General features: G+C 58.2%; 1 protein-coding gene across 1 annotated transcript in view; it reads right to left on the bottom strand.

Moving 5' to 3' along the window:
• SDC3 (syndecan 3) overlaps positions 1-22,107 on the bottom strand; it is a 54,505-nt gene extending 32,398 nt beyond the window's left edge. The window contains exon 1 of the mRNA XM_054395179.1: positions 21,337-22,107. Coding sequence (XP_054251154.1) covers positions 21,337-22,107 — 771 coding nt within the window. The remainder of the gene's footprint in view (positions 1-21,336) is intronic.
• Between the last annotated feature and the right edge of the window lie 4,892 nt (positions 22,108-26,999).

The raw sequence follows: 26,999 nt of genomic DNA, 5'->3' as shown, positions 1-26,999 counted from the left end.
GGTGGGACATGGGAACCAGCCACACCACTCCTCAGATCTCTTTTCCCTGAGGTTTCTGATGGGGAGCAGCAAAGGCTCAGCCCTCCCCAGGACCAGCAGACACAGGATGAGCTCAGCAGAGTTGTCTGGGGACATGGGGACACAGCCCAGGGGCCGTGAGCCAGGCTGAGAACCTCTTCTGCTTTTGGGCATGTGATGTCCTTCCCAGCCAGAGCAGCCAGGGTGACTCAGGAGGCAGAAATCCCCTGGTCCAAGGCCACTGTCATGTCCTTCCATGGGCAAAAGGCCACCACCATGTCACCTCCTTCCATGGGGAAGCCCCTGTGGAGTGGAGGTGGCACCAGCCCAGAGAAGCACAGAATCCCAGCATGGTGGGGGCTGGAGATCATCCAGTCCAACCCCTCTGCCAAAGCAGCATCACCTAGGGCAGGTCACACAGGAACACATCCAGGTGGGTGTTGAAAGTCTCCAGAGAAGGAGATTTCCCAATCTCCCTGGGCAGCCTGCTCCAGGGCTCCAGCAGCCTCTCTGGAATACCTCCCTGTCACACCATGGGTGATACTGGCACAGGTCAGGTGCTCTGAAACTAATTTTTTCCCCCTAAAAGACCTCAGGGAGAAATCTGGACCCCTCCAGAAGAAGTGTGGAATGGCTGTGGAGAGCTGGGGTGCTGTCACCATGCCAGGTGATGCTCCATCAAAACCACAGGAGAGGCAGCCCTGAGAGGACAAAGCCTCTTAACGACCACAAAAGCCATTGTGGGATGTTTCAGCTTTATTTTGCTCCTGAAATGCCACTTCACTGATTGCAACTGCCTTAATTGTGGCCACCAAGGTGGTGAGGGGAACACTGAGCTGCTGAGGGATGGGCTGAGGAGAGAAGGGTCACAGGGCCAGATCTCAGCCTCTTTGCTCTCAGAGGGAAGATCTTCCAGCCCTACAAAACATCTCCCTTCCCCCAGCTACCTTCTCAGCCACCAGATCCAACCCCTCCCAGCTGCTGCCTCAGTTTCCCCATCCCCTAACCAAGGAGGGGTGGTTGCAGCCAGGCCACCACAGGCTGTAGCAGAGGTGGTTGGTGGGAGGGAGGGAGGGAGGGAGTGCAGGCTCAGCATGCTTGCAGAGCTGAGTGGTGTGGTCAGCACAGCTGAGGGGTGGGATCCATCCAGAGGGACCTGGACAGGCTGGAGAAGGAGAACCATGTGAACATCAAGAGGTTCAGCAAGGGCAAGGGCAAGGTCCTGCACAGGAGTCAGAGCAACTCCTGTATCAGCACCAGGCTGGAGATGAAGGGTGGAGAGCAGCCCTGTGGAGAAGGACTTGGGGGTGCTGGGGGTGCAAAGCTGGACAGGAGCTGGTACTGAGCACTGCCAGCCCAGCCTCAGCCTGTCCTGGGCTGATCCCCAGCAGGGTGGGCAGCAGGGGCAGGGAGGGGATTCTGCCTCTCTGCTGTGCTCTGCTGAGACCTCCCTGCAGTGCTGGGGCAGCTCTGGAGCCCTCAGCACAGACAGGGAGCTGCTGGAGCAGGGCCAGAGGAGGCCACAGCAGTGCTGGGAGGGGTGAGTTCCCAGCATCATTTTTAGGGGTGCAGGAGGCACCCAGGTGCAGATTGCACAGCAACCATGAAAGTGGGAGCAGAGTCACAGAATGGTATGGGGTGGAAGGGACCTCTGGAGGTCATCCAGTCCAACCCCTCTGCCAAAGCAGCATCACCCAGGCCAGGTCACACAGGAACACATCCAGAAGGGTGTTGAAAGTCTCCAGAGAAGGAGTTTCCACAACCTCCCTGAGCAGCCTGCTCCAGGGCTCCATCACCCTTGCAACAAAGATGTTTTCCCTCATGTTGAGGCAGAACCTCCTGGGTTCCATATAAACAAATGCCCCAGGGAGGTCACAGGGATGCTTTGTTCAGGCCACATCTAACTGTCCTGGGAAGGAGAGAAGCTGTCACTGTTGTGGCTCTGTGGCAACCATCACCTATCTGCTCCCAAACCTGTCCCACTTCACTTACTGGAGCCCTGTGGCTCCTCCCAGTCCATTCCTGTGCTGAGCCACAGCTAATGAACTTCCTAATCATGATTAATCAGGAATATTTTCCAGCCTTCCTGCAGGCAGCTGGAGATTAACCCCAACAGCAGGACCCCTCCCCCCCTGCCTCCAGAGCACTGCTGTCAAATTTGGGGGAGCCCTTTTCCCAGCCAGCCTTTTTCCTCAGGGTGCTTCATGAGGCTTGCTTGATTGATTAATTAATTAATCAGTCAATCAAGGGTGGGGCTTTGCTGACTGCTAGCCCAAGCTGGAGGATGGGGTGCCTGCAAGTGTGCTTGGAGTCAAGGGGAAGGAGTTTCTGCCCACCCTCCGTGGGGTTGTCATGGAAATTGCAGTGGATGTGCAGAAGATTCTGTGCCTGCCAAACCTCAACCTGCTGCAGTTTTCAGAGGGACTCCAGCCTGGAGTAATCCAGGGCTGGGGGAAAGGGGAACCATGGAATTGTTTGGGTTGGAAAAGCCCTCCAAGATCAGCCAGTCCAGCCATCAACCCAACCCCATCATGGCCACTAAACCCTGGCCCCAAGTGCCATGGCCACAGCTTTTGAGAACACCTCCATGGATGGGGACTCCACCACCTCCCTGGGCAGCCTCTTCCAATCCCTGACCACTCCTGCAGCAAGGAAACTTTTCCTCATCTCCAACCTAACCCTCCCCTGGCACAATTTCAGGCCATTTCCTCTCATTCCATCACCTAATACAAGGGAGAAGAGCCCAACCCCCACCTCACTCCAGCCTCCTTTCAGGGAGTTGCAGAGAGCAATGAGGTCTCCCTCAGCCTCCTCTTCTCCACACTAAAGCACTGGAAGCAGACCCAGTGCCTTGATGGGGATGGAGAGAGGAGAGAGATGCTCTGAGTCCCCTTGGATGAGCAAATATAGCTCTAAAGAGACTTTTCTGCCCTAGGAGGAATTGGAACACCCCAAAATGCTGGGAAACAGGGAGCTGGAGTGGGACCCACCAGAAGTGCCCAGTGCAGGATTTGATGGAAGAAGGGATGGAGGCAGGGATGGAAACAGGGATGGAAACAGGGGTGGAGGCAAATATGGAAGCAGGGATGGAAGGAAGCAGGAATGGAAGGAAGCAGGGATCGAAGGAGGCAGGGATGGAAGGAGGCAGGGATGGAAGGAGGCAGGGATGGAGGCAGAGATGGAAGCAGGATGATGTCAGGGATGGAGGAAGGATGGAGGCAGGGATGGAAGCAGGGGTGGAGGCAGGGGTGAAGGCAGGGAGCTCAGCACCCATCCCAGGAGCAGGAGGAACAGGTTTGATCTCTCCTTCCCCACCCACGCGGACTAGGAGCAGTCTCCAAACTTCCTCCCTAAGGTGCACCCCCACAAGCATCCACCGTTGGGTGGAAACAGGACTGGACTCCCCCCCACAGGGCCCCACAGAGGGGACAGGCAGTGAGGTACCGCTGGGAGCCTCCGGAGCCCCGGCGGAGCCAGCGGCCACAAATAGCTCCGATTTACATATGTAGGACGGAGCTGCCACGCCGGCACGGCCACGACCTACTTTCCCTCTGCCCCGGTGGGATGTGGGCACGTTTGGGGGCTGGGATGGGCTCAGCTCGCCCCCCTCAGCGCAGCCCAGCTACCCCAGGAAGGGCAGAAATAGGATGGGAGTCCTGCTTCTGACGCACCCCCAGCTCCTCACACCCGGACCAGAAGGGCAGCCCCCGGGGGACGCCAGGGCTGCTGCTGCCTCCGAAGCGCTGCTGCAGTCGTGCATGGGGAGCTGGGGCAGGTCAGCATCGGAGAAGGCTCCAGGGAGAGCTTAGAGAAGTCTTTCAGTACCTGAAGGGGCTACAGGACAGCTGGGGAGGGACTCCGGATAAAGGCTGGGAGTGATAGGATGAGGGACAATGGCTTTGAGCTGGGAGAGGGGAGACTGAGACTGGAGAGGATGAGAAATTCTTTAGAGTGAGGGTGGGAAGACACTGGAACAGGTTGCCCAGGGAGGTTGTGGCTGTCCCCTCCCTGGAGGTGAGTGAGGCCCTGAGCACCCTGGGCTGGTGGGAGATGTCCCTGCCCATGGCAGGGGGTTGGAACTGGATGAGCTTTGAGGTCCCTTCCAACCCAGCCCATTCTGTGGCTCTATGAAGGAACCAGTGGGCTCAGAGCATCCCTCAGGTTTACTCACAGGCTCACTGTGACTCAGAGCAAGCTCAGGCCCTAGATCCCACCCATGCCAACAGCTGGGGGGACTCAGCTCCTTGCACCTCTCCCACTCCTCACTGCCATTCCCAAGGCCACCAGCACAAGGCTCTTTGCAGGGCTGAGCACATGGTCTGGAGCCCCCACACAGCCTCCCCACTCTATTTTTAATTTGCTGAGCCTTTTTTTGCAGCACTGAGCATAAAGCAATAAGCTTTTCCTGGTGCCTCTGGGATGCTCCTTCCCTCAAGGAGCACAGAAAGCCATTGGTTGCTGTACAAACACAGCTTTTTCCATTAAGGAAACAGAAAAAACAATCCCCCAGACCCCCACCACATAATCCCCCACTGCTGAGCATCTTCTCCCAGGTGTTTCAGCAGTGTTCACCTGCAGGTCTGAACTGGGGACAGCACTGAGTAGTCCCCAAGGGGAGAAATGCTGACATTTATTTCACACCCTCTGGTTTCCTCTCAGCCTAGGCAGCTCTCAGCAAAGATCTGGGCAGGAAGGAGCTTTCTGCTCCCTCTTTCTACAATAGCACAGCTTCAAAAGCAGCTCCAGCCTTCTGGTGGAGATATTCCTTCCTGGCAGGTTTTGTGTTGTTTGTTCAGAGCTATTCAGGGCTCCCAGTCTCTGCTGTTGAAGAAAAACTGATTATTGTAGAGGGGAAATAAAAAGGACCTCAGCCAGCTCTCAGCTGCAGTCCCTGGAAGCAGGTGAGGAACAAACCACCAGAGCAAGAGGAGGAGGTTCACAGCATCTGAGCCTTCCTGCTTCCATCCAGAGGCAGTTGCTTGAGTGCCCAACAGCTGAAAGCAGGAGGGCAAGAGGCAAAAGGAAAGAGAGAAATGTTCTGCTGGGTCAGGGAGGGATCAGAGTGGAAGAAAGAAGAGAAACCTCTGAAGGTGGGTGGTCAATTGTCCTATCCCAGGGTGCAGAGCCTGTCCCCTCCCTCCTGACCCCCAGCCCTCAGATATTTATAAATATTTATTAAATCCCCTCTCAGTCTTCTCCTCTCCAGACTGCACACCCCCAGGGCTCTCAGCCTCTCCTCCCCAGGCAGTGCTCCTGTCCCTTCCTCATCCTTGTAGCCCTCCCTTGGACTCTCTCCAGCAGATCCCTGTCCCTCTTGAACTGGGGAGCCTGGAACTGGATGCAATATTCCAGGTGGAGTCTCACCAGGGCCTCTGCCAGAGGGAGGAGAACCTCCCTGGATCTGCTGGACACACTCCTCTGAATGCAGCCCAGGATCCCATTGGCTTTCTTGGCCACAAGGGCACATTGCTGACCATGCCAGGATGGTGACCAGGGACCCCATCCAGGGACAGGTACCATGTCAGAATGGTCACCAGCACCCCCAACACAGGTCCCAGCACCCCCATGTCAGAATGGTCACCAGCACCCCCAACACAGGTCCCAGCACCCCCATGTCAGGATGGTTACCAGCACCCCCAACACAGGTCCCAGCACCCCCATGTCAGAATGGTCACCAGCACCCCCAACACAGGTCCCAGCACCCCCATGTCAGGATGGTTACCAGCACCCCCAACACAGGTCCCAGCACCCCCATGTCTGGATGGTTACCAGCAGCCACACAGGGACAGGTCCCAGCACCCCCATGTCTGGATGGTTACCAGCACCCCCAACACAGGTCCCAGCACCCCCATGCCAGGATGGTTACCAGCACCCCCAACACAGGTCCCAGTACCCCCATGTCAGGATGGTTACCAGCACCCCCAACACAGGTCCCAGCACCCCCATGTCAGGATGGTTACCAGCATCCCCATCCAGGGACAGGTACCAGCACCCCATGTCAGGATGGTTACCAGCACCCCCATGCCAGGATGGTTACCAGCACCCCCAACACAGGTCCCAGCACCCCATGTCTGGATGGTTACCAGCACCCCCAACACAGGTCCCAGCACCCCCATGTCTGGATGGTTACCAGCAGCCACACAGGGACAGGTCCCAGCACCCCCATGTCAGGACAGGTCCCAGCATCCCTGCACAGGGATGGGTACCAGCAGCCCCAGTCAAACACCACCCAGCTATACCCAGGACCCAGCCTCACCATCTCCTTGCCACTCTTCTCATTCCCCAAAAAAAAAGCCACCAGACCAGGAGAAAAATGTGAGCAGGGAGAGCTGCATCCCAGGGGACCACTCTCCCAGGACACTGGGATGCTCCCTGGCAGTCCTGGGGCTTGTTTCACCCCATGCCCAACTTCTTGCCCTGGGGGAGATGTTTCTGGCCTCTGCACTGAGCAAGGGAGAACTTCTCCATGCAGTCACCACCTCCCACCAGGCACCTTGAAGCCTCAGCTCCACGAGGTGAGGGATTTGCCTTATGCTTGGGAAAGTTTTTTCCACCTCTTTAGTCTGCAGGAAAAACTTCAAAATAGGAACCTTGAGAAGCTCTCACAGCCCAGTGAGGGAGGGAAATGAACCCAGAACGCTGGTTTCAGAAACCAGGGTGATGTTCCTGTGGGTTTCAGGGGGGTGATCACATGGGAAAGGCACAGCAAAAGCCAACAGACAAAAGCCAAGACATTTATCAGCCTGAATCACCAACCAGCCCTTTGTTTTCAAGTCAAAACAGCTCAGCTTGTCTTCAGAACAGGTCTGGCTTGGTTGTTTTGGGTGTTTTCTTCTCTCCAGGAAACACTTCAACAAAATGTGGTTCTCTGTATCCCCTTCCCTCCCACTGCAGGCAGGAGCTGCTGCCAGCCCCAGGCAGTGCCCACCCTACACCCCTCTGGTTGTTTCACCCAGACCTCCTCTTCCTCCTCGGATTTCCCCTCCTGGGCTTTTCCTTTCCTCTTTCTCACCCAGCAAGGTTCAAGCTGTGCTGTGTCAGGCACTCTGTCCTGGAGCCACCCAGCTGGGCTGTGCAAACCCTCAGAGCTCTTTGCCAGGCCAAACCCTGGGCCCCAAACCCTTTGGGAATGCAAAATGCCACGATGCCAAATGCTGTAGCAGGGTCCAGCCTGTGCCCAGGCACAGACCACAACCATGGGTGGACACTGAACCTTCATCTTCCTGCCTCAGAGATGCAGCCAGCTTACATTTCTTGCAGAAGGGAAGAAAAAGTGATGAAAATCCACCAAAATCCACCAAAGCACTGATTCCTAGGCAGGGAAATGCAAATCCTGAGCAAACAAACAGGACCCCAGAGCCCTGTTCCCAGCTGGAGAACTGGGGATGCTTTTCCCTGGAAGACCCTGGGTCAAACAAAGCCACATCAAAATTCCCCTGATCCCCAGGATTTGGCCTGTTTCTCCAGGAGCTCCTGGTGTTCCTCATCCCCTGCCCCATCCTCCCCCCTGCTGCAGCCTGGGGAGGGGAAGGAGCCCTTCACACAGGACAAATCCCAGCAGAGCTGGCCAAGGCACTGGGGAAGTGCAGCCTTGGGGCTTCCCTAATTAACAACATCCAGAGACAGGCAGGAGGCCCCAGCCCTGCTGCAAACAGCAGGGAGAAGGAGGAACCCAATTCACTCCTTGGTGCCTTTTCATCTGAAGTCAAGGCTGAGCTTTGACCACGCTTGGGAGAGCCACAGGACTGAGGTGTCAGACCAGTTTGGTTCTCCTGCTTATGGGAGGGGGTTCAGACCTTGTCCTATCCTCCAGAGCCCCCAAGATGGGAGGCAGGGAGGCTGCACCCCCAGCTGGGGATGGGAAGCACTTGGAAAAGAGCACTTGGAAAAGAGGGGTAAGAGGACTAAGACACAAACCATGTTGTGGGGGGTGTATTTTTTTTTCCCCTCTAATTGCTTTTGCTATTTTAACCCAGACAGACATTTCCTTGATGATTTGCAAGGGCTATAAATGTTTCATGTCCCCTTCCTCTGCACTCACACACAGCAACTTCTGCTGCTGCTGCTGCTTGGTGTAAGCAAGAGCTGGAGTGGAGCAGCTGGGTGCAAAAGGAGAAGGACTCTGGCCACAGGGAGAGGATCCAGCCTTGGATCCACATGGAAAGTCATCTTCATCCCCCCTGCCTCGTGTCCTCTCCTTCCCTCCATTCCTAGAAGGAGATCCCACCGCCCAGCCCCCCTGCAAGATGTCTTTCTGCTGCAGGAAACTATAAATAGAGCCCAAACCCTCTGGGGGCTTTGCTGCTTGCTGAGATATTTATAGCTGGAGGCAAACTCCGACTGAGCTCGCTGGGAGCAGCTGGAATTGCACCGGGAGAGGCAGGATCCAGCCAGTGCCTGCAGCAGGGGAGCAGGCACTGGGCTGAGCGTCCTGCCTGGCAGCCAGGATTGGTCCCAACCCCACCAGTCCCCCCCCAGCCTCGTTGGGGAGAAGTTGTGGGATGTGGTCAGGGGGTTTGGGGGAGAGTTTTGGAGGGTTTGGGCCAAACCTGGTAGGCAAAAAGAATGACCACAAAGCTGAGAGGCTCAGCACCAGCCCAGCCGCTGGTCTGCAGCTCCCAATCCAACCTATTTCACCGAGAGCATTCCCAGGGGATGGGAAATTCCCCCGACGTGGCCCCTCGGCTGCTCTGAGCATGCAAAGTGGAGCAGGAGGGAAGAAATTTTCCCTTCTGCCCCACCCTGGGCTTCCAGCCCTGCTCCTCTCACAGGCTGAGCTGGGGAGGGCTGGCACAGCCCTGCCGTGGGCAGTTCTGACACAGCCCATCGGGAAAACCTGGGAGGCAGGGAGGGAGATGAAGGGAGGAGAGGGATGGGGAGGGGGAGGCCCAGCTGCCTGCAGGCAGCAGCCATTTCCTGAGCTGGGGGAAGCAAAGGGATGAGGAGATGGGAGCAGGATGGGATGTGGGGGGGCTTTGCACCCCAATCCTGCCCCATGGAAACCAACTGCCCTGTCCCAGCATCACTTAGAACCATAGACTGGGTTGGGTGGGAAGGGAACTTTAAAGCTCATCCAGTCCAACCCCCTGCAGCCAGCAGGGACAGCTGCACCTCGAGCAGGATGCTCAGAGCCTCAACCAAGCTCACCTGGAGTAGTTCCAGGGATGGGACATCTCCCACCTCTCTGGGCAACCTGGGCCAGGCTCTCACCACCCTCAATGGGAAAAATATTTCTTCCTTCTATCCACTTTAAATCATAGATTCACAGGATGGGTTGGAAGGGACCTCAAAGCTCATCCATTTCCAACCCCCCTGCCATGGGCAGGGGCACCTCCCACCAGCCCAGCTTGCTCAAGGCCTCATCCAGCCTGGCCTTGAACACCTCCAGGTTAGGAGACATCCACAACCTCCCTGGGCAACCTGTGCCAGCCTCTCCCCAGCCTCACTGTCAAGAATCTCTTCCTAATCTCTCTCTCTTTTAGTTGGAAACCATCACCCCCTGAGCAGTGGCATTCCCAGTGGCATGAGGCTGCCCAGCATGGATGCAGTGATATTTCTCATCCAGGGCTTACAGCACCAGGATGCCCAGCACTGGAGGAGTTGCCCACCTGCAGACACAGCCTTAGCTTGTGCTGGAGCTGGTGAGAGCTGATGGGGACTTTGGAGGTGGGAAGGAAAAAAAACCTAACACTTGGCTTCCCAGGATCTTCTCCCATCCCACCAGGTGCTGTGCAGCTGGGAGGACCCCAGGCAGATCCTCAGCCTCACACCAGGCTGGTGAGACCAGGAGCTAGAAAAGCTTCTTGGAAATTAAAAAAAAAAAAAAAAAAAAAAAAAAAACAGAAATTAATTCTTTTTACCAAATCTTCTCTTGGAGTCTCTACAGAGCAGTCAGTAGGGGTTGCTCCTTCCCAGTCCCTTCATTGAGGCTTTGAACTCAGCACAGAACTTGGGTGCCAAAGGGCTGGCTGGAAGCATCCAAGGAGTCAGTCCCAGGCATTTAGAGCCAAAAAGTTACTGTTTAACCCCCCCAAAAAAACTTTATTCCTATGGTAGGAACATGACAGGACACAGAGTTACTACTTCCTTTAGCCCCAGCCACCTCCTGCCTGCTGTCTTCCCTTTACAGCTGGGTAATTCCAATTTCCTCTTGGATCAGGGAGTGTCTGAAGCTGAACTGCTGCATCCAGAGCCCTTTCTTGGCCCAGCCAGGCTTTTTCTTTTGTCTTTTTTTTTTTTTTAGTCCTTCTCTGTACATCAACCAAAAATACCCAAAGGATGTGCCTCTCCTGGGCTATTTCTGGGTCTCCTTTGGGAAGCTCCAGACAGAAACAGAGGTTGGGTGGCTGCAGAGTGAGCACCAGGCTTTGGGAAGTGTCACCCTTCACAAACACATCTCAGGCTGGGTGAGCAGTGGGGATGTTCCATGAGCAGCCCAGGACTCCCTGCTGCCACAGGAGAGGGTCCTGCTGCAAGGGTGGAGACCCCCATGGTGCATCCTCCCTGCTGACCCTTTGCACTGCAGGAGTGAGCAGGCACAGCCCAGCTGAGCTCAGCCCAAGGCAGGGAGGTTCAGCTGCTCCAGATGTGGGGGGGTGATGCTGTGGGATGCCACTGGTGGAGAAATGTCCCTAGGGGGTGTAGGTTCCTGTGACAGATGAGGCACCAGGGACAGGCTCAGGGGGGAGAGGCAATCCCTGTAAGCCCAGCTGTGCACATCCACTTCCCATGCCAGGCTCAAAGGATTCCTTCTCTCTTCCTCCACATCAAGTGGAGCAGTTGGATTTGATGATCTCAACAGTCTCTTCCAGCCTCCACTGTTCTGTGATTCTATGATCCTGAATCTTCCTTCCCACCTGCTTGAGTGCTTGAAGAGCTCTCACCATGGAAAACAAAGGGATTCAGGATGCTCCACAGCCAGGACCTGTTCCCACCCAGGATCAGGCATCCTGGAGGGAGCAGGGCTGCCATGATCCTACTGGGATGGAGACCATCTGCCCATCCCCACACAAACATCTCTGGGCATCCCCCATGGTGGCTTTAGGGACACCTGGGGATGGCATGAGCCATGCTGCAAGGTCCTCTGCAGGGCTTTAAAACCCACAGCCTGGAGGCAGGACAGGCACCTCCAGCTGGAGGAGCAGGCACCAACTAATCCCAATTAAGAGCAAACTAACAAAGAGGCAGAATCAGCTGCATCACCCCAATCTCAGCACCAAAAAATAAATCCCCAAAAAAAAAAGAAATCTAAGGGAATTCTGTGAGACCCCACAGCCCTCTCACCCCAACACTGCTGGGGACACCCCAGTACCACGGGGGGCAGCCCAGGGAGCCAGGCCAGCATGCTGATGCCCCCTGCAGCCCCCTCCCACTGCCTAATTGCAGCCTGGCAGGCAGCTAATGAGCAAGAAACACCCAAAACAGTCATTTACTGCCCAGTGGGGAGGAACAGCTCCTGGGAGAGAACAAAACAACCACTTACAGAGCCTGCAGCCTGCTGGGTGCTGCTTCCCAGGCAGCTCTGCTCACCTGAGCCATCCCAGCTGGGTGCAGCTCCACCATCTCCAGCACTCCTGGCTCACCAGGGAGCCCAGTGGGGTGAGAATGCCTCCCAGCCCAGCACAGGACCTTCTTCCATCCTGCCCCAACTCACTGAATCCCAGAATTCTGGGGGCATGGTGGGTTTGGAAGGGACCTCTGGAGGTCATCCAGTCCAAGCCCCCTGCTCCAGCAGGGCACCCACAGCAGCTTGCCCAGGAGCACAATGGCCAGGGGGGGTTGGAAGCTCTCCACACAAGGAGACTCCACAACCTCTCTGGGCAGCCTGCTCCAGGTCCCCAGCACCCTCACACCAAGGAAGTTTCTCCTCCTGATCAGATAAAATCTCCTGGGTGCCAGTCTGTGCCCATTGCCCCTCGTCCTGTCCCTGGGCACCACTGACAAGAGTCTGGCCCCAGCCTCTTGCCCCCCAGCCTTTAGCTCTTGCTGAGCATTGCTCAGATCCCCTCTGGGGCTGCTCTTCTCCAGGCTCAGCACCCTCCCAGCCTTTGCTCCTCACAGAAATGCTCCTGGCCCCTCAGCATCTTTGTCACTCTCTGCTGGACTCCCTCCAGCAGTTCCCTGTCTCTTTTGAACTGGGGATTCCACAGCTGGATGCAATACTCCAGACAAGGCCTCATCAGAGCAGAGTAGAGGGGAAGTAGAACCTCCCTTGCCCTGCTGGCCACACTCTTCTTCAAACACCCCAGGACACCATTGACCTTCTTGGCCATGAGGGCACATTGCTGCCCCATGGGGAAGTTCTTGTCCCCCAGCACTCACAGGTCCTCCTAGGAGCAGCTTCCCAGCAGGTCCCCCCTCACCTGTACTGCTGCAGGAGGTTGTTTCTCCTAATGTACAGGACCCTACCCTTGCCCTGGTTGAACTCCATGAGGTTCCTCTGCCCAGCTCTCCAGCCTGGCCAGGTCTGGCTGCATGGCAGCACAGCCTGAGGAGGTGTCAGCCACTCCTCACTCCCTGTTCCATGGCCAGGCCCTCACTTAATGCCTCGAATTCCCCATGAGCAAATACATGCTGGCACAGTCCCTAATTAACTCCAGGCTAATTAATGTCAGAATCCCACCCAGGTTCACAGGAGATGTTTGTAATCATCCTCTGACAGGGGCAATGGCAGCACCACACAGGACATGAGGCTGGCAGGGTACTGACTGGCAACCACCAGTGGCTAATTAGGGCTTAATTAGTGCTCATCAGTGCCACAGGAGCATGAAGAAGGTCACAGCCCCCTGGCACCCAAGCATCCTGCCTGGCCTGGGGTGCACTGAGCTGAGCAGAGCTGATTCCATGGAATCATTGCATTTGGAAAAGGTCTCTAAGGTCATCAAGTCCAACCTGCAGCCCAGCACCACCATGGCCACTAAACCCTGGCCCCAAGTCCCATGGCCACAGGTTTCTTAAACACCTCCAGGGATGGGGACTCCACCACCTCCCTGGGCAGCCTGGTCCAGTCCCTGACCACTCCTCACTCAAGACGTTTTTCCTAATCTCCATTTATTTATTCCCCAAGGAAAAGGCAAGAATGGCAGCAGTGACACCAGCCAAGGTCCAAGGCACCCCAAAGGATGGTGACTTGGTGGCCACCTCACCCCAGCACCTCCACAAAAGGGAACCTCACACTCTGAACATGGATTGAAGCTGCTGAAAAACCATCCCATTCCATCAGCAAATACCTGGCAGCTCTGGGATTTTCCACTGGGACACAGCCAGGGCCTCAGAGCTCTTTAAGTGCTGGTCCTGCCTCTTCCCCACGCTCCCCCATAAGTGCCATCTCTGGTGACACTCAGCTCTGGCTCTTCACTACCCTGATCCTGGTGGCAGGAGATTCCCAGCACACCCTCAGCCCACAGTGAGCAAACACAACTGCTGCCCATGCACGAGGGGGAGGGAAAAGACAAGGTTGGATGATGCCACCTCCAGCCTTGGGCAAAACCCACACCTTCCTCTGAGTAACCCTTCTGGGGTGCCATGGAGAGCTTTCCCAGCAGCCTCTGGGGACACAGCAGACATCCCTGGGACAAGCAGGAAAGTTGTTAGGAGCCTGGTGGCCCCAGGGAGGTGGTGGAGTCACCATCCCTGGAGGTGTTCTAGGAGCACATGGAGATGGCACCTTGGGGACATGGCTTCATGGCCTTAGGTTGAAGGCTGGACTCAGGGATCTTCAAGGGCTCTTCCAGTTGAAACAATTGCATGATTTTATGATTCCATGACCCAATTTTGCCTCAAATGAGCTGGAAGGAGGGGCCTGACACCTAATTCAGGGTAGAAAAGCTCTTTGTGTGCCCTGTGCCAGCACCACCAGCTGCCCCTGCAGCTCTGGGGGCAGGAGAGAAAACACAGAGGCTTGCTGTGCAGTTACAGCTTCCCTTGCAAAAAAATAAGGCATAAATAAGATTATTTCTTGTTTTTTAATGCCCTTTTTTGGAGCAGAACTCCCACTCTTCCCCCTACCCCCAGCCCCCCCCCCCCCCCCCCCAAAAAAAAAAAAACCAAACACATCCCTCTGCTCTAGTTTGGATATTTGGAGCATCACTTCCAAAGGAAACCAAACTCACACTCAGGACCACAGCAGTTATTCAGCCAGCTCATGAAATAGCTTCATTCCCCTCCTCCTCCTCCTCCTCCTCCTCTAGAAAACAGCCTTTTTTTTTTTTTTTTTTTGGCAAAGAAATTGTTTTGCCAACAAGTTGTGCTCAGTGCTGCCTGAGAGAAGATTCTGCACCCCAGCTCCTGCCTCTCCCACCCCAATCCAGGTCCTGTTGTGGGCTTGCAGTGGTGGGGACACGTGGCTGGTCTCCCCCACATTGAAGTTTTTCACCCCTCCCACCCCCCCTTGCTAAAAGAATCTTTGTTTTGCCATCAGCTGGGAGAGAAGAAGCAGCCCTGAGGTTGCTGCTGTTATTTTTATCTTGAAATAAATAGTTTGAGCCCCAGCCAAGCTGTTCTGAGGGAGGGAGATGCTTTGCATCGTGGTCACAGAGATGTAAACACACACAGGGGACACATCACACAGCCAGGGCATAGTGAACATCCTGGGCTGTACCAGAAGGAGCTGAAATTGCCCATTCTGGGAGGCCAAGGGGGGTAAAGAGGGGTGGAAGGTTGGAAGAGCATCACTCCCAGGGTGGGGAAAGCAGTGGTACCCAGGGCTGTTCACCTCTGAATCGTAGAGCACAGGGTTTGGGCTGGAAGGGACCTTAAAGCTCAGCCAGTTCCAACCCCCTGCCATGGGCAGGGACACCTCCCACCAGCCCAGGTTGCTCAGGGCCTCATCCAGCCTGGTCCTGAACACTTCCAGGGAGGGGGCAGCCACAGCCTCCCTGGGCAACCTGTGCCAGTGTCTCCCCACCCTCACTGGAAAGAATTTCTTCCTCATCTCCAGTCTCAATCTCCCTTCCTCAAGCTTCAGTCCATTCCCTCTCATCCTGGCACTCCCAGCCCTTGTCACAAGTCCCTTCCCAGCTCTCCTGCAGCCCCTTCAGCTACTGGAAGGCTGCTCTGAGCTCTCCTTGGAACCTTCTCTTTTCCAGGCTGAACAGCCCCAACTCTCCCAGCCTGTCCCCACACCAGCCCTCTGATCATTCTCCTAGCCTCCTCTGGACCTTCTCCAGCCCCTCCAGGTCCTTCTTGAGCTGGGGGCCACAGAACTGAAGGCAGTGCTGCAGGTGGGATCTCAGTAGAGCAGAGCAGAGCAGAGGGGGAGAATCCCCTCCCTGTGCTGCTCTCCCTGCTCTGGATGCAGCCCAGGACATGGCTGTGTTGAATCTGCTCCCTGCACTGCCCCACCACAGCTGGGCTAAGCACTGCTTCAGCCAGGACCACAATTAACTTTTTGAGTCATTTTTAAGAACAAGCCCTGAAAGAACCAGCTCTAAAAACAATTGCTCCTTCCTGACAGCACAAAAAAAAAAAAAAAAAAAAAAAAAAGGAGCCACCCCTGTGCCACCCACACAACCTTGGCTTCAGTCCTGTTCCTTCCCAACACCAAAACCATGGTTTGGGGCAGGGTGGGGAGGAGTAGATGCTGAACCCAGGCTCAGCCTAGCAGTCCCAAGAGCTACACTCTGCCCAGATCCAGCCACATCCAACACAGGAGGGACACAGACCTGTTGGAGAAGGTCCAGAGGAGCTCACAGAGATGAACAGAGGGCTGGAGCACATCCCCTGTGGGGACAGGCTGGGAGAGTTGGGGCTGTTCAGCCTGGAGAAGAGAAGGCTCCAGGGAGACCTTAGGGCAGCCTTCCAATACCTGAAGCAGCTCCAGGAGAGCTGGGGAGGGACTTTTGATGAGGGCTGGGACTGACAAGACGAGGGACAGTGGATTGAAAGTGGAAGAGGGGAGATTTAGGTTGGACATCAGGAGGAAATTCTTCACAACCAGGGTGATAAAACACTGGGACAGTATTTTACTGGGCTGGAGGTGTCCCTGCTGACTGCAGGGAGGTTGGACAAGACGATCTTTGAGGCTCCCTCCCAACCTGATGCAATCCGTGAGTCTGTGAAGCCTTCTCCCCTGCCCTGCCTGCCAGCATCTCCCGTCCCGCCCTGCCCCCGGGGCTGGGCACAAAGGGGAAGCCTTTGCCCCACACGCCGCTCACCGAGGTCGCTGAAACGCTGCGGAGCTTTGCAGGAGCAGCTCAGTGTAAATGTCACAGCAATTAACTGGCCAAGATGTCTGTGGGGCCACAAAAAGCTCTCTGTTTCGCCCCCGCCGCCCTTCCTCCCGCTGCCACTCTCCCCAGAGCCAGGCACTGGCTGGGGAGGAGGAGGAGGAGGAGGCTGGACGCTCCCAAAAGCAAATGTCCCCCCACCTCCCCTTCCCTTTCCCCCTCCCCCTCCCTTCCCCCCTCCTAGAAAGCATCAAGGAAACAGGGAAAAGCACAAAGCCAGGATGGAAAACCTGGGAAAAGCTCTCCGGCAGCCACCGCTCCTCCCTCCCTCCGCACACGTGTGGCGGCCGCGTCGCCAGGGACACGGCTGGGAAGAGCACAGCATCTTCTGCTGGGGCCAGGCTGACACTGCCAAGGTGACGGAACAGAGGCACAACCCCCACCTCCTGCCCGAGAGAGGCTCGGTGGCATCAACCATTCGGCAGGATAAATCCTTCCCCGGCAGCTCCTCGGGGTCCTGAGCCAGAAGGAGCTTCCCCCTCTTAACTGGAGCAGGGAGGATAAGGAGGGTGAGGGGGTGCTGAGGGGTGCTGAGGGGATGCTGAAGGGGTGCTGAGGGGATGCTGAAGGTTCCTGAGGAGTTCAGAGGGGATGCTGAAGAGTGAAGAGGGGATGATGAGAGATACTATGGGGTGCAGAGGGGATGCTAATGGGGTGCTGAAAGGATGCTAAAGGGTGCAGAGGGGATGCTGAAGGATTCTGAGGGGTGCAGAGGTGATGCTGAAGGATTGCTGAGGGGATGCTGAGGGATACTGTGGGGTACAGAGGGGATACTGAGCGGTGCTGAGGACTACATCTCCAATGAAGGTACCTTCTGCTGCTCCCAGGGGATGCCAAGCCATCTGGCTAAAGGGGGTTTCTCCCCCCCAAATCACTGCTCCTCATCTCCTGAGCACCAAGGCTGGGTTCACAGTGGTGCTGAGCTCTGGGTTCATGCAGTCAGCAGCAGAGGAAAAGCAAAAACCACCCCCAGAGCCAGGCAGGGTACAGGGATGTGACCAGACCTGGCCCCTGAGCGTGGGGAAAGCTTGGTGGGACAAGGATGTGGGCACAGAATTAATGCCACCACCTCAAACTATTTTAAGGCCTTCAAAAGCCCAGGGACAGGGAAGGCTCCAGGCTGGCAGGGCACAGCCTGTGGGGTTTGGTACCCAGCTCACGTCCCACCAGGGACTTGCATTCCCTCGGCCCTGCTGCCGTCTCCCAGGGCTGCCACGCATCTCCCAGCTAATCCAAAGGGAAAAGGAAGCCTTAGGGACACTGGCAAACTGAACTCCCACTTCACCATGCAGGGGTGCCAGCAGCCAGGGGACCCTGCACCCTTCAGGAAGCTCTGGGAGCCTTTTGCTTATCATTGTCCTTGCTCAGGTTCTCCCCAGGAACTCGCTTCACCTCTTGCTCGGAAGAGGAAGGAGCTAGGTGCTGGGCATGGCTGGATGGGGGGAGCTGGGATGTCCCCACAGACAGGGCAGGGTCAAGCCACCACATTTCCCCAGCTCACACCAGAGAGCTCAAATATCTGTTTACAAGGGCCTGTGGTGATAGGGCAAGGGGCAACGGTTTGAAACTAGAGAAGGGGAGATTCAGCCTGGACATCAGGCAGAAGTTCTTTACAGTGGGTGGGGGGAGACACTGGCACAGGTTGCTCACAGAAGTTTGGACACCTCATCTCTGGAAGTGTTTAAAACCAGGCTGGATGAGGCCTTCAGCAAGCTGGGCTGGTGGGAGGCGTCCCTGCTCATGGCAGGGGGGTTGGAGCTGGATGATCTTTAAGGTCCCTTCCCACTCAAACCATTCTAGGATTCTAAACCCACCCCTCTGGGAGGCAGGCTGAGGCTGAGCAAACGTCTTCCATGCCACTCACTCTCACAGCAGCCCCCAGAGCACCCCCAAACCTCAGAAAGGGAAGATCCCTCCATGGCCCCAGTGCCAGGGTGGCCACTGTGCAGCTGCTGAGCCCAGGCCACTGACAAACATGGTGGGAACAAGGGTGTCCTGCAAACCCCCAAACCACCCTGCTGGCACCAGAGGGACCCAGAGCTGTGAAGATGCTGAACCCCAAACCCTCTGCATGGGGAAAGTGGCTGCTCCACCCCAAATCTCCATGGGGTATCTCTGGGTCCTTCATTCTCCATCATCACTCTGGACTGGTGGAGTTTAAAGGATGGGAAGGAGCATGGGATGCAGTCCCACACCAACACACTCTGCAGGATCAGATCAAATCACCTCCTGATACCCCACAAAGAGGAGCAGGATGAGGCCAGTCACAGAGCTGTCCCAGGCAAAGCTGCAGCAGGGACAAGGACATGAGCAGCCAGGACCTGCAGAAAGGTTACAGCTAATCAGCACTCTCAGTAATTAGGTGATGAGTTGATCCCTAAGGTTGCAGCTCAGCCTGGCAGCCAGGGCACCTTCCCCAGCATGGGGAGGGATGAGAGGTCCCCAGACTGAGGGTGCCACACGGGGCTGGATGCATGTCCCCTGTCCCCCACTGTCTCACCACAGCTCAGTGCACCTCCCTCACTGAAACTCACTCCCCAGCACCTCCCTGGCATGACCAGGGCTGCTTGCTGCTGCCCTCCCCCTGCCTGCTCTGTCCCCAAATGGTCCCCAGATGCCATTTGGCTGCCAGCATCCTGGCTCCCCACTGAGGCCCTGCATGGAGGAGGAGGAAGGAGCAAACCCTACAGCCTGTGTGTGGTCTGTGGGATGGGGAGCAGCCAGCTCTGCCAGCTGCACAGAAAACTGCCAGCTCTTGGATTCTCTGGTGTCTAACAAGGGGCTGAGCTCGCCCTAACCACAGGCCTGGCTGATGTGGGGGTTCCTCTCCACCGAGTTTTTGGATCTTCCAGACAGATCCAAACTGGTCCATAGCTGGCTCCAAACCAATGAGGCAGGAGCTGGGGGTCAGCAGGGAGGGGCAGGGTGAGCCCATGGGCCTCACAGCCCAAAGCAGACTTGCATGTCCATGATGCTGCTGGGATCAGGTCTTGCAGGAGAGGAAGCTCCTGCCCCACAGCACAGGAGGTTAAAGGGTCTGATCCCAGTGAAAGTGATCCCAGATTCCCCAAAGCCAAGGCCAAGAGGGATCACAGCCATCAGGAGATCAAAAGGAAGCACTGAGTCCCAGGAGACTCCTCATGGTGCGAGGCCACATCCCTGTGCCCAGGCCAGCAGCCTTGTCTCTCCACACTGTCCCAGGCTGGGGACAGGGACACTGGAGCTGTTCCAGGGAGCTGGTGGGCTCGGTGCCAGCAGGAACTGGAGTTATTTGTCCAGTCCCTGCAGTACAAACATTGATGAATTCTCCAGGTGCTGCTCCAGAGAAGGGCTCCCTGGCAGGGAGCAGGCAGAGGGTTTGCAGCCAGTGGCATCCAGTCACCTGCACAAGCACCCCAAGGGTGAGGGGCCCCAGATCCAGTCCCCATCCTATTGTCACAGCAGCCAGATAGGATGCACCAGAGCTAGACCAAGTTGCTGTTTCCCACCCCAGGGAGAAGTGGAGACTTTCTCTAGCAAGACCAAATGACGTGAAAGCTTCAGCAGAAAGAAGGAGGGGAGAGGAGAGGCCTCAGTGCCCTCCAGGTGAGGATGCCCAAAGTTCCTGGAGCAGCCCTCACAGGGAACACAGCCTCCTCCCTCCCTGGGACTGCCTACCCCAGCTCCTATGGTCCTCAGGAGCATCCCAGCTTCCCATCATCTCCTATCCCAGCACTGTCACCTTTCCTACCTAACTATCTTCAGCAAATCCAGCAACCACCTCTGTCACTGCTCACTGATCAGGGGAAGGGGCAAAAGCTTATTTGGGGGGCAGCAAGCACCTACAGAGCCAACCCCACACCTGCCACCAGCTTGGCCACATGCACCTCTCACCACCATGGGCAGCCAGTGATGGAGGGGAGCTGCCAGCAGAGCTGGAGCTTCCCCAGAGCCATGGCAGAGCACAATCTGGAGCTCAACCCCCAGTCCTTCGAGCCATATTCATCACTGCTTGCACTGGTGAAGCACACACCTGATGGGCTGCTCAGGAGCAGCTCAGCAACCTCCTCAGGAACACCAAAGTTGCATCTGGCTCTTGGGGAAGGGAAGAACTGCTGGGAGAGAGCCCAGCATGCACCAGTGCTGCCCAGCACGCACGAGGGCGCCTGCCCGTGGTGCCCAGGAGGATGGAGGAGAGCTCTGGGTTGTTCCATGCAGCTGGTGAGCAGCCAGGCCCTGAGACTTCTTCCCCTCATGAGGAGAGGAGGAGGAGGCAGCCTTCCTCACCTCCGTGCTCTCAGATTCCTCCCGGGTTGTGCTGGAAAAGCATCTTCTGGCTGCAGGATCCTTCCTGGAGAGCATCACCCAACAGCCACCACCCAGGAAAGCCACCTCGGGGGCCCCAAACGCTCCCATAGGATGGGCTGGGTGCAGGCAGGGTGCAGGCAGGGCTGGGGACAGGCAGGGAAGGGTCTCCCAGCCAGAGTGTGCCAGTGGTGGGATGAAGCAATTCTGGAATCACCCCAAGGAACCCCAGACCCTTCCTCCTGCCGACTTCCAGTTCCTCTTCTGGGAGTAGAGCTGGGAAAACCTTCCAGGGAGAGCCCGGGAAGAGCAGGCAGAGGCTAGGCAGGGAAGGGGTGAGCAGCAGCCAGGGCTTGCCCACATCTACCCCTGCCCATCCCGTAAGGATGCAGGAGAGCCCCCCGGAGGGCAGGCAAGGATGGGGCAACTCCCACCCCCAAGTTTCTTCTGCCGCTGGAAAGCAGCAGAGGGATTTTCCTGCCACCCCCACACCCGGGGTGGTTTTCAGGCCGTGCTTCCCTGCGACCTTCAAATGGCAGCTGCCTGCAGCCCCCTCTTCAGGCAGCGCCCCCCCTCCCTGCCTGCTGCTGCCTGCCCCTGCCCAGCCCCTGCCCGGGTGGGCATCGGCTCCTGCTGACCGAGCGGCGTCAGTGGCTCTGGGGGAGCTGGTGCGGGGTCCACGCCCGATATCGGCACCAGTCCCGTGCCCTCAGCCCGGTACGAGTCCCCTCTGCCCACAGTCGGTCCACGCTCGATGCCAGGACTGGTCCCAGCATCCCAGTCTGGTGCCAAACCCCCAGCCCGGTACCAGTCCCCAGCCCGGGCTCAGCCCACGCACCACACTGTTACTTCTCCCACCCTCCGTGCCCCCCACCCACGGCTGGTCCACGCACGATACCGGTACCAGTCCCGCCGCTCCGGTCCGCTGCCAGGCCCCCCAGCCCCGTACCAGTCTCGCTGCCGGGGTCAGTCCATACACGGTACTGGTCCCACACCCCCCTCCCAGTCCGGAGCCGGGTCCCGGTCCACGCACGACACCGATGCCGGTTCCACCCCCACTGCCCAGTACCGGTCTCTGACCGATGCCGGTGCCTCCCATCCGGTGCCGGTCCAGGCACGGTACCATCGATACCGGTTCTAGCACTCCGGGCCGGTCCCACCCCCCTTCGCCCGGTGCCGGTCCACGCTCCATGCTGATGCCGATCCCACCGCTCCAGAAATCTGTGCTGGTGCTCCCCCGAACCCCCCGGCCCCCGTTCCCAGTCCGTGCCCGATGCCGGTGCCGCTCTCCCGGTGCCGGTGGCCACGTACGACACCGATACCGGTACCAGCGCTCGGTCCTCTCTCTCTTCGCCTCACCCATTCCCAGTCTGTGCATGACGCTGGTCCCACACCCCACCCCCCCACCTCCCCGGTGCTGGTCCCTCCGGACCCCGCGGGGTTCCCCGCACGCCCCGGGTCCTCCCGCCCGGTCCCGGTGCCGGTAACTCACCCGGGCAGCGCTCAGCAGAAGCAGCAGCAGCAGCACCGTGAGGCTCCGCAGCCCCCGGGGCGCCGGCGGCGGCACCTCCCCGGGCATCTTCCTGCCGCAAGGACGGCGGCGGGCGGCGGGCGGGCGGCGGCGGCTGCAGCGGCGGGAGGCGGCGGGAGGAGGCGGGAGGGAGGCGGGGGCGGGGAACGGGAACGGCCCTTTGTTGCCGCCGCCCGCGGGAGGGGAGACGGCGGGTGCGGGAGGGAGGATGTGGGTGCGGGGGGCTGTGAGTGCGGGGTCGCTGTGCCCCCACCCGCGCAGGAAGGAAGCACCGGGAGCCCCCCACGCACACACCCACCCCGGGCTCCGGATTCGGTCCCGATTCCGGCACGCCTGTGACCGTCCCGCTCCGGACCTGCCGCCGGGGGGAGTGGGATGGTAGGAGAGTGGGGAGGGTGTGTAGATAGGGGGGACCTTGGGGTGGGATTAGGGGACCTAGGGCTGATTAGGGGGACCCTGGGGTAAACTGGGGGGGAGCCTGGGACAGTTGGAAGGGGACACTGGGGTAGGTGAGAAGGAGTTTGGTGAAGATGGGGAGGGAGCTGGGGCAGATCGAGGGGAGCCTGGGGTAGATGGGGGGGATCTAGAGGTAAAGGGGAAAGTCGGGGCGGGGGGGGTGTGTCTCAGGGCAGATGGGAGGGATCTGGGGTAGACTGGGGCGATCTTGGGGTGGATTGAGGGGAGCCTGGGATAGAAGAGGGGGGGTCAAAGGGTAGATGAGGGGGCCTGGAACAGGTGGGGGTGCTCTGGGGTGGATATAAGGAGGAATCTGGGGCAGATTGTGGTGACCCAGGGGTAGGTGGGAAGGGCTGGGGCAAAATAAGGGGGACTGGGGTAAACGGAGGGAATCCAGGGGCAGAGGAGAGAGGACCCTGGGATGGATGGGGGGACTCAAGGGTAGATACAAGGGGGGCTTGGAACATACTGAGGTGGCTGAGGAGTAGCTGGAGGGGGACCTGGGGCAGACTGAGGGGACTCAGGGGTAGATGAGGGGATGCTGAAGCAATGGGGGGACTCATGGACAGTTGAGGGGGCAGGAGGAGATGAGGGTACTCAAGGGGGTTATGCGGGGAGGAGCAAGAGGCAGATGGGGGGGACCATGGAGCAGATGGGGACACCTCAGGGAAGAGGAACCAGGGACAGGCACATCTGCCCTGGGATCTGCCTCCAGGGTGAGCTCCCACCCTTCCCTGCTCCCTCTGCCTCCCTCTGTGGGACCCCTGGTCACCACCGGGTGGGTGCTGGGTTCAGGGCCACCCCCAGGGGTACAGCAGTTCCCTGCCATGACAGTAACTTCCACACAGCTGTTGGGGTGCCCCTGGGCTGGTGGCTTTGCTCTGAATCTGGGTGTTGGATCACTGCAGTGGGCCTAGGGGTGGTAGCTATGGGTGAGCTGCAAACAGATAGGACAGGATATAACCCAGAGAATCACAGAATCCCAGCAAGGGGGGTCAGAAGGGACCTCTGGAGATCATCCAGTCCAAGCCCCTGCTCCAGCAGGGCACCCACAGCAGCTTGCCCAGGAGTACAATGGCCTGGGGGAGATGGAAGCTCCCCAGAGGAGACTCCACAACCTCTCTGGGCAGCCTGCTCCAGGCCTCCAGCACCCTCACACCAAACAACTTTCTCCTCCTGTTCAGATGGAACCTCCTGGGTGCCAGTCTGTGCCCATTGCCCCTTGTCCTGTCCTGGGCACCACTGAGCAGAGTCTGGCCCCAGCCTCTTCCCCCCCACCCTTTAGCTCTTGCTGAGCATTGCTCACATCCCCTCTGGGGCTGCTCTTCTCCAGGCTCACCAGCCCCAGGGCTCTCAGCCTTTGCTCCTCACAGAGCTGTTCCAGGCCCTTTGTTGTCCCCCAGCACTCTCATGCCCTTCTCCTCACAGCTGCTTCCCAGCAGGTGTCCCCTCCCCTGGACTGCTGCAGGACCTTGCCCTTGCCCTGGTTGAACTTCATGAGGTTCCTCTGCCCAGCTCTCTTGGGCAGCTCAGTCGTTTCTCACACTTCCTAATGGCTCTGATTTCTGTGAAAAGCCCCCAGACCTACTGGGATTCCCAGAACCCCCCTCCTGTGATGGAAGATTGACACTGGGAGGGGGCCAAAGTGGTGCAGGGGAAGAGGAACCAGGAGAAGACACTGGAAGAAGGATCACTGGGAGAAGGGGCACAGCCTGCCCAGTACCACTGGTTTTGGGCAGGAATCAACCAAATTCAGCTGAGAAAGGGGCTGCAGCTCCTGGAGGCAGCAGGGGGGCAGAACTGGGGCACAGTCCATGGTGGGAGCATCCTCCCTGGTCCCATTCTATGGGATACTCAGAGCCACAGCTCTTCCGGGTGGGAAACACCGAGGTGGGAGGGGAGAGCTCTGCCTAGGGGGTCCCACCTCAGTCACTTCCCTCGGTTTTAATCAGGCTGTAATTAGCTGAGGCCCCATTAATAATTTATTTATTATTTTAAACGTGCATTAATGTCATCAGGGAGAAGCTCAGGGAGGGGGGCTGGGGGGGAGCAAACTGTAGGGAAGGTTGTGGGTGGTGTAGAAATGCAGCAAGGAGAATTTGGGGTCCTAGGAGGTATTTCCTGGGGCAGGGGGGATGTCCTTGGGGCAGTAGAGGAGTCTTGGGACAGTGGAAGTGAGTCTGAGGCAGTGGGGAGGGGGTTCCAGGGGCAGTGTGGGGTGTCCTTGGAGCAGTGGTGGAGTCCTTGTTGCAGTATGTGTGGGGGTCCTCGGGCCACCGGGGGGGGTCTTGGTGCAGTGTGAGGGGTCACTGGGACAATGGGTGGTGTCCCCGGGGCAGTGGGGGGGGGGGGGGTGTCCCTGGGATAGTGAGGCAGTCCTGGGGCAGCGAGAGGGTCCTTGAGGCAGTAGAGGTGACCCTGGGGCAGTGGGGAGGGGGTCTCCTGGGCCGTGAGGGGGTCCTTGGGGAGACGGCAGGAGGTCCTTTGGGCAGTGGGAGTCCGCGGTGCAGGATGTGAGGATTCCTGGCGCGCTGAGGGTGTCCCTGGGGCAGGGAAGGGGTCCGCAGGACAATGTAGGGGTCTCCCTGAGACAGTGGGAGGGTCCCCAGGGCAGTGGGGGGGGGTCCCGGGGTAGCGGAGGCGAGCGGGGCGGGGCTGGAGCCGGGCGCGTTGCTGGGGCTGCACCGCCCCGCAGTGGCCGCGGCCACCCCCTGCAGCCCCCAGCCACCCCCTGCAGCTCCCGGCCCTGTCCCAGCTCCCGGCCACCCCCTGCAGCCCCCGGCCACCCCCTGCAGCTCCAGGCCCTGTCCCAGCTCCCGGCCACCCCCTGCAGCCCCCGGCCACCCCCTGCAGCTCCCGGCCCTGTCCCAGCTCCCGGCCACCCCCTGCAGCCCCCGGCCACCCCCTGCAGCTCCCGGCCCTGTCCCAGCTCCCGGCCACCCCCTGCAGCCCCCGGCCACCCCCTGCAGCTCCCGGCCCTGTCCCAGCCCCCGGCCACCCCCTGCAGCCCCCGGCCACCCCCTGCAGCTCCCGGCCCTGTCCCAGCCCCCGGCCACCCCCTGCAGCTCCCGGCCCTGTTCCAGCTCCCGGCCACCCCCTGCAGCTCCCGGCCCTGTCCCAGCCCCCGGCCACCCCCTACAGCTCCCGGCAACCCCATGCAGCCCCTGGCCCTGTCCCAGCCCCCGGCCACCCCCTGCAGCTCCCGGCAACCCCATGCAGCCTCTGTCCTTGTCCCAGCCCCCGGCCACCCCCTGCAGCCTCTGTCCTTGTCCCAGCCCCCAGCCAACCCCTGCAGCTCCCGGCTGCAGAGGTTGTGAGGCATTGGCACAGGCTGCCCAGGGAGGTGGTGGAGTCCCCATCCCTGGAGGTGTTCAAGACATCTGCAGACAAGGCACATGGGGACATGGTTTGATGGCCATGGTCGTGCTTGGTTGATGGTGGACTTGATTTTAGAGGCCTTTTCCAACCAAAACAATTCCATGAGTCCATGAGGTGGGACAGGGCACAAGGATGAAATGCATGAGCTGTAGAAGAAGAAATGGCCTCAAGTTGCAGCAGGGGAGGTTCAGGTTGGACATTAGAAGAAAACTTCACTGAAAGGGTTCTTAAAGCCTGGCACAGGCTGCCCAGGGAGGTGGTTGGATCCCTGTCCTTGGAGGTGCTTAAAAGAGGCAGAGATGTGGTGCTGAAGGCTGTGGTTTAGCCCCAGCCTTGGTAGAGTTAGAGGCTGGCTGGACTGGATGCTGTGAAAGGCCTTTTCCAGCCCAAACCATTCTATGGTTTTCCAGGTCTGTCTGCTGCTCCAAGGGGACAGGGATGCCCTCAGTGGAGGCAGCTCTTAAAGAGAGCAGAGTGTTCTCTGCAAGAACAGCAACAGAGCTGCTGAAGGGTCTGGAGAGGAACTGCTGAGGGACCTGGGGTTGTTTGGTATGGAGGAGACTGAGGAGAGATGTCTTCCTGACCTCTAACCTAAATCTCCCCCTTTCTAGTTTTGCTCCATTTCCCCCGGTCCTATCACTACCCAGCACCTTAAAAAGTCCCTCCCCAGCTTTCATGTAGGCCTCCTTCAGATACTGGAAGACCACAATAAGATCTCCTTGGAGCCTTCTCCAGACTGGACACCCCCAACTCTCTCAGCCTGTCCTCATAAGGGAGGAGCTCCAGCCCTCTGCTCATCCTTGTGGCCCTTCTCCGAACACCTTCCAGCACCTCCAATATCCTTCCTGTATATATCTATGAATATCTGAGGGGTGGGTGTCAAGTGGAGGGGGGCAATCTCTTTTCAGTGATGCACAATAAGACAAGGAACAATGGATGCAAACTTGAACATAAAAGGTTTCACCTCAACAGGAGAAAAAAATTTGTTTGGTGTGAGGGTAACAGAGCCCTGGAGCAAGCTGCCCACGGAGGTTGTGGAGTCTCTTTCTCTGGAGACTTTCAAAACCCACCTGGATGTATTCCTCCCCCTCTACTCTGCCCTGGTG

Source organism: Indicator indicator, chromosome 33, assembly GCF_027791375.1.
Source record: "Indicator indicator isolate 239-I01 chromosome 33, UM_Iind_1.1, whole genome shotgun sequence".
NCBI lineage: Eukaryota > Metazoa > Chordata > Aves > Piciformes > Indicatoridae > Indicator > Indicator indicator.
This window is presented reverse-complemented; position numbering and strand designations above follow the sequence as displayed.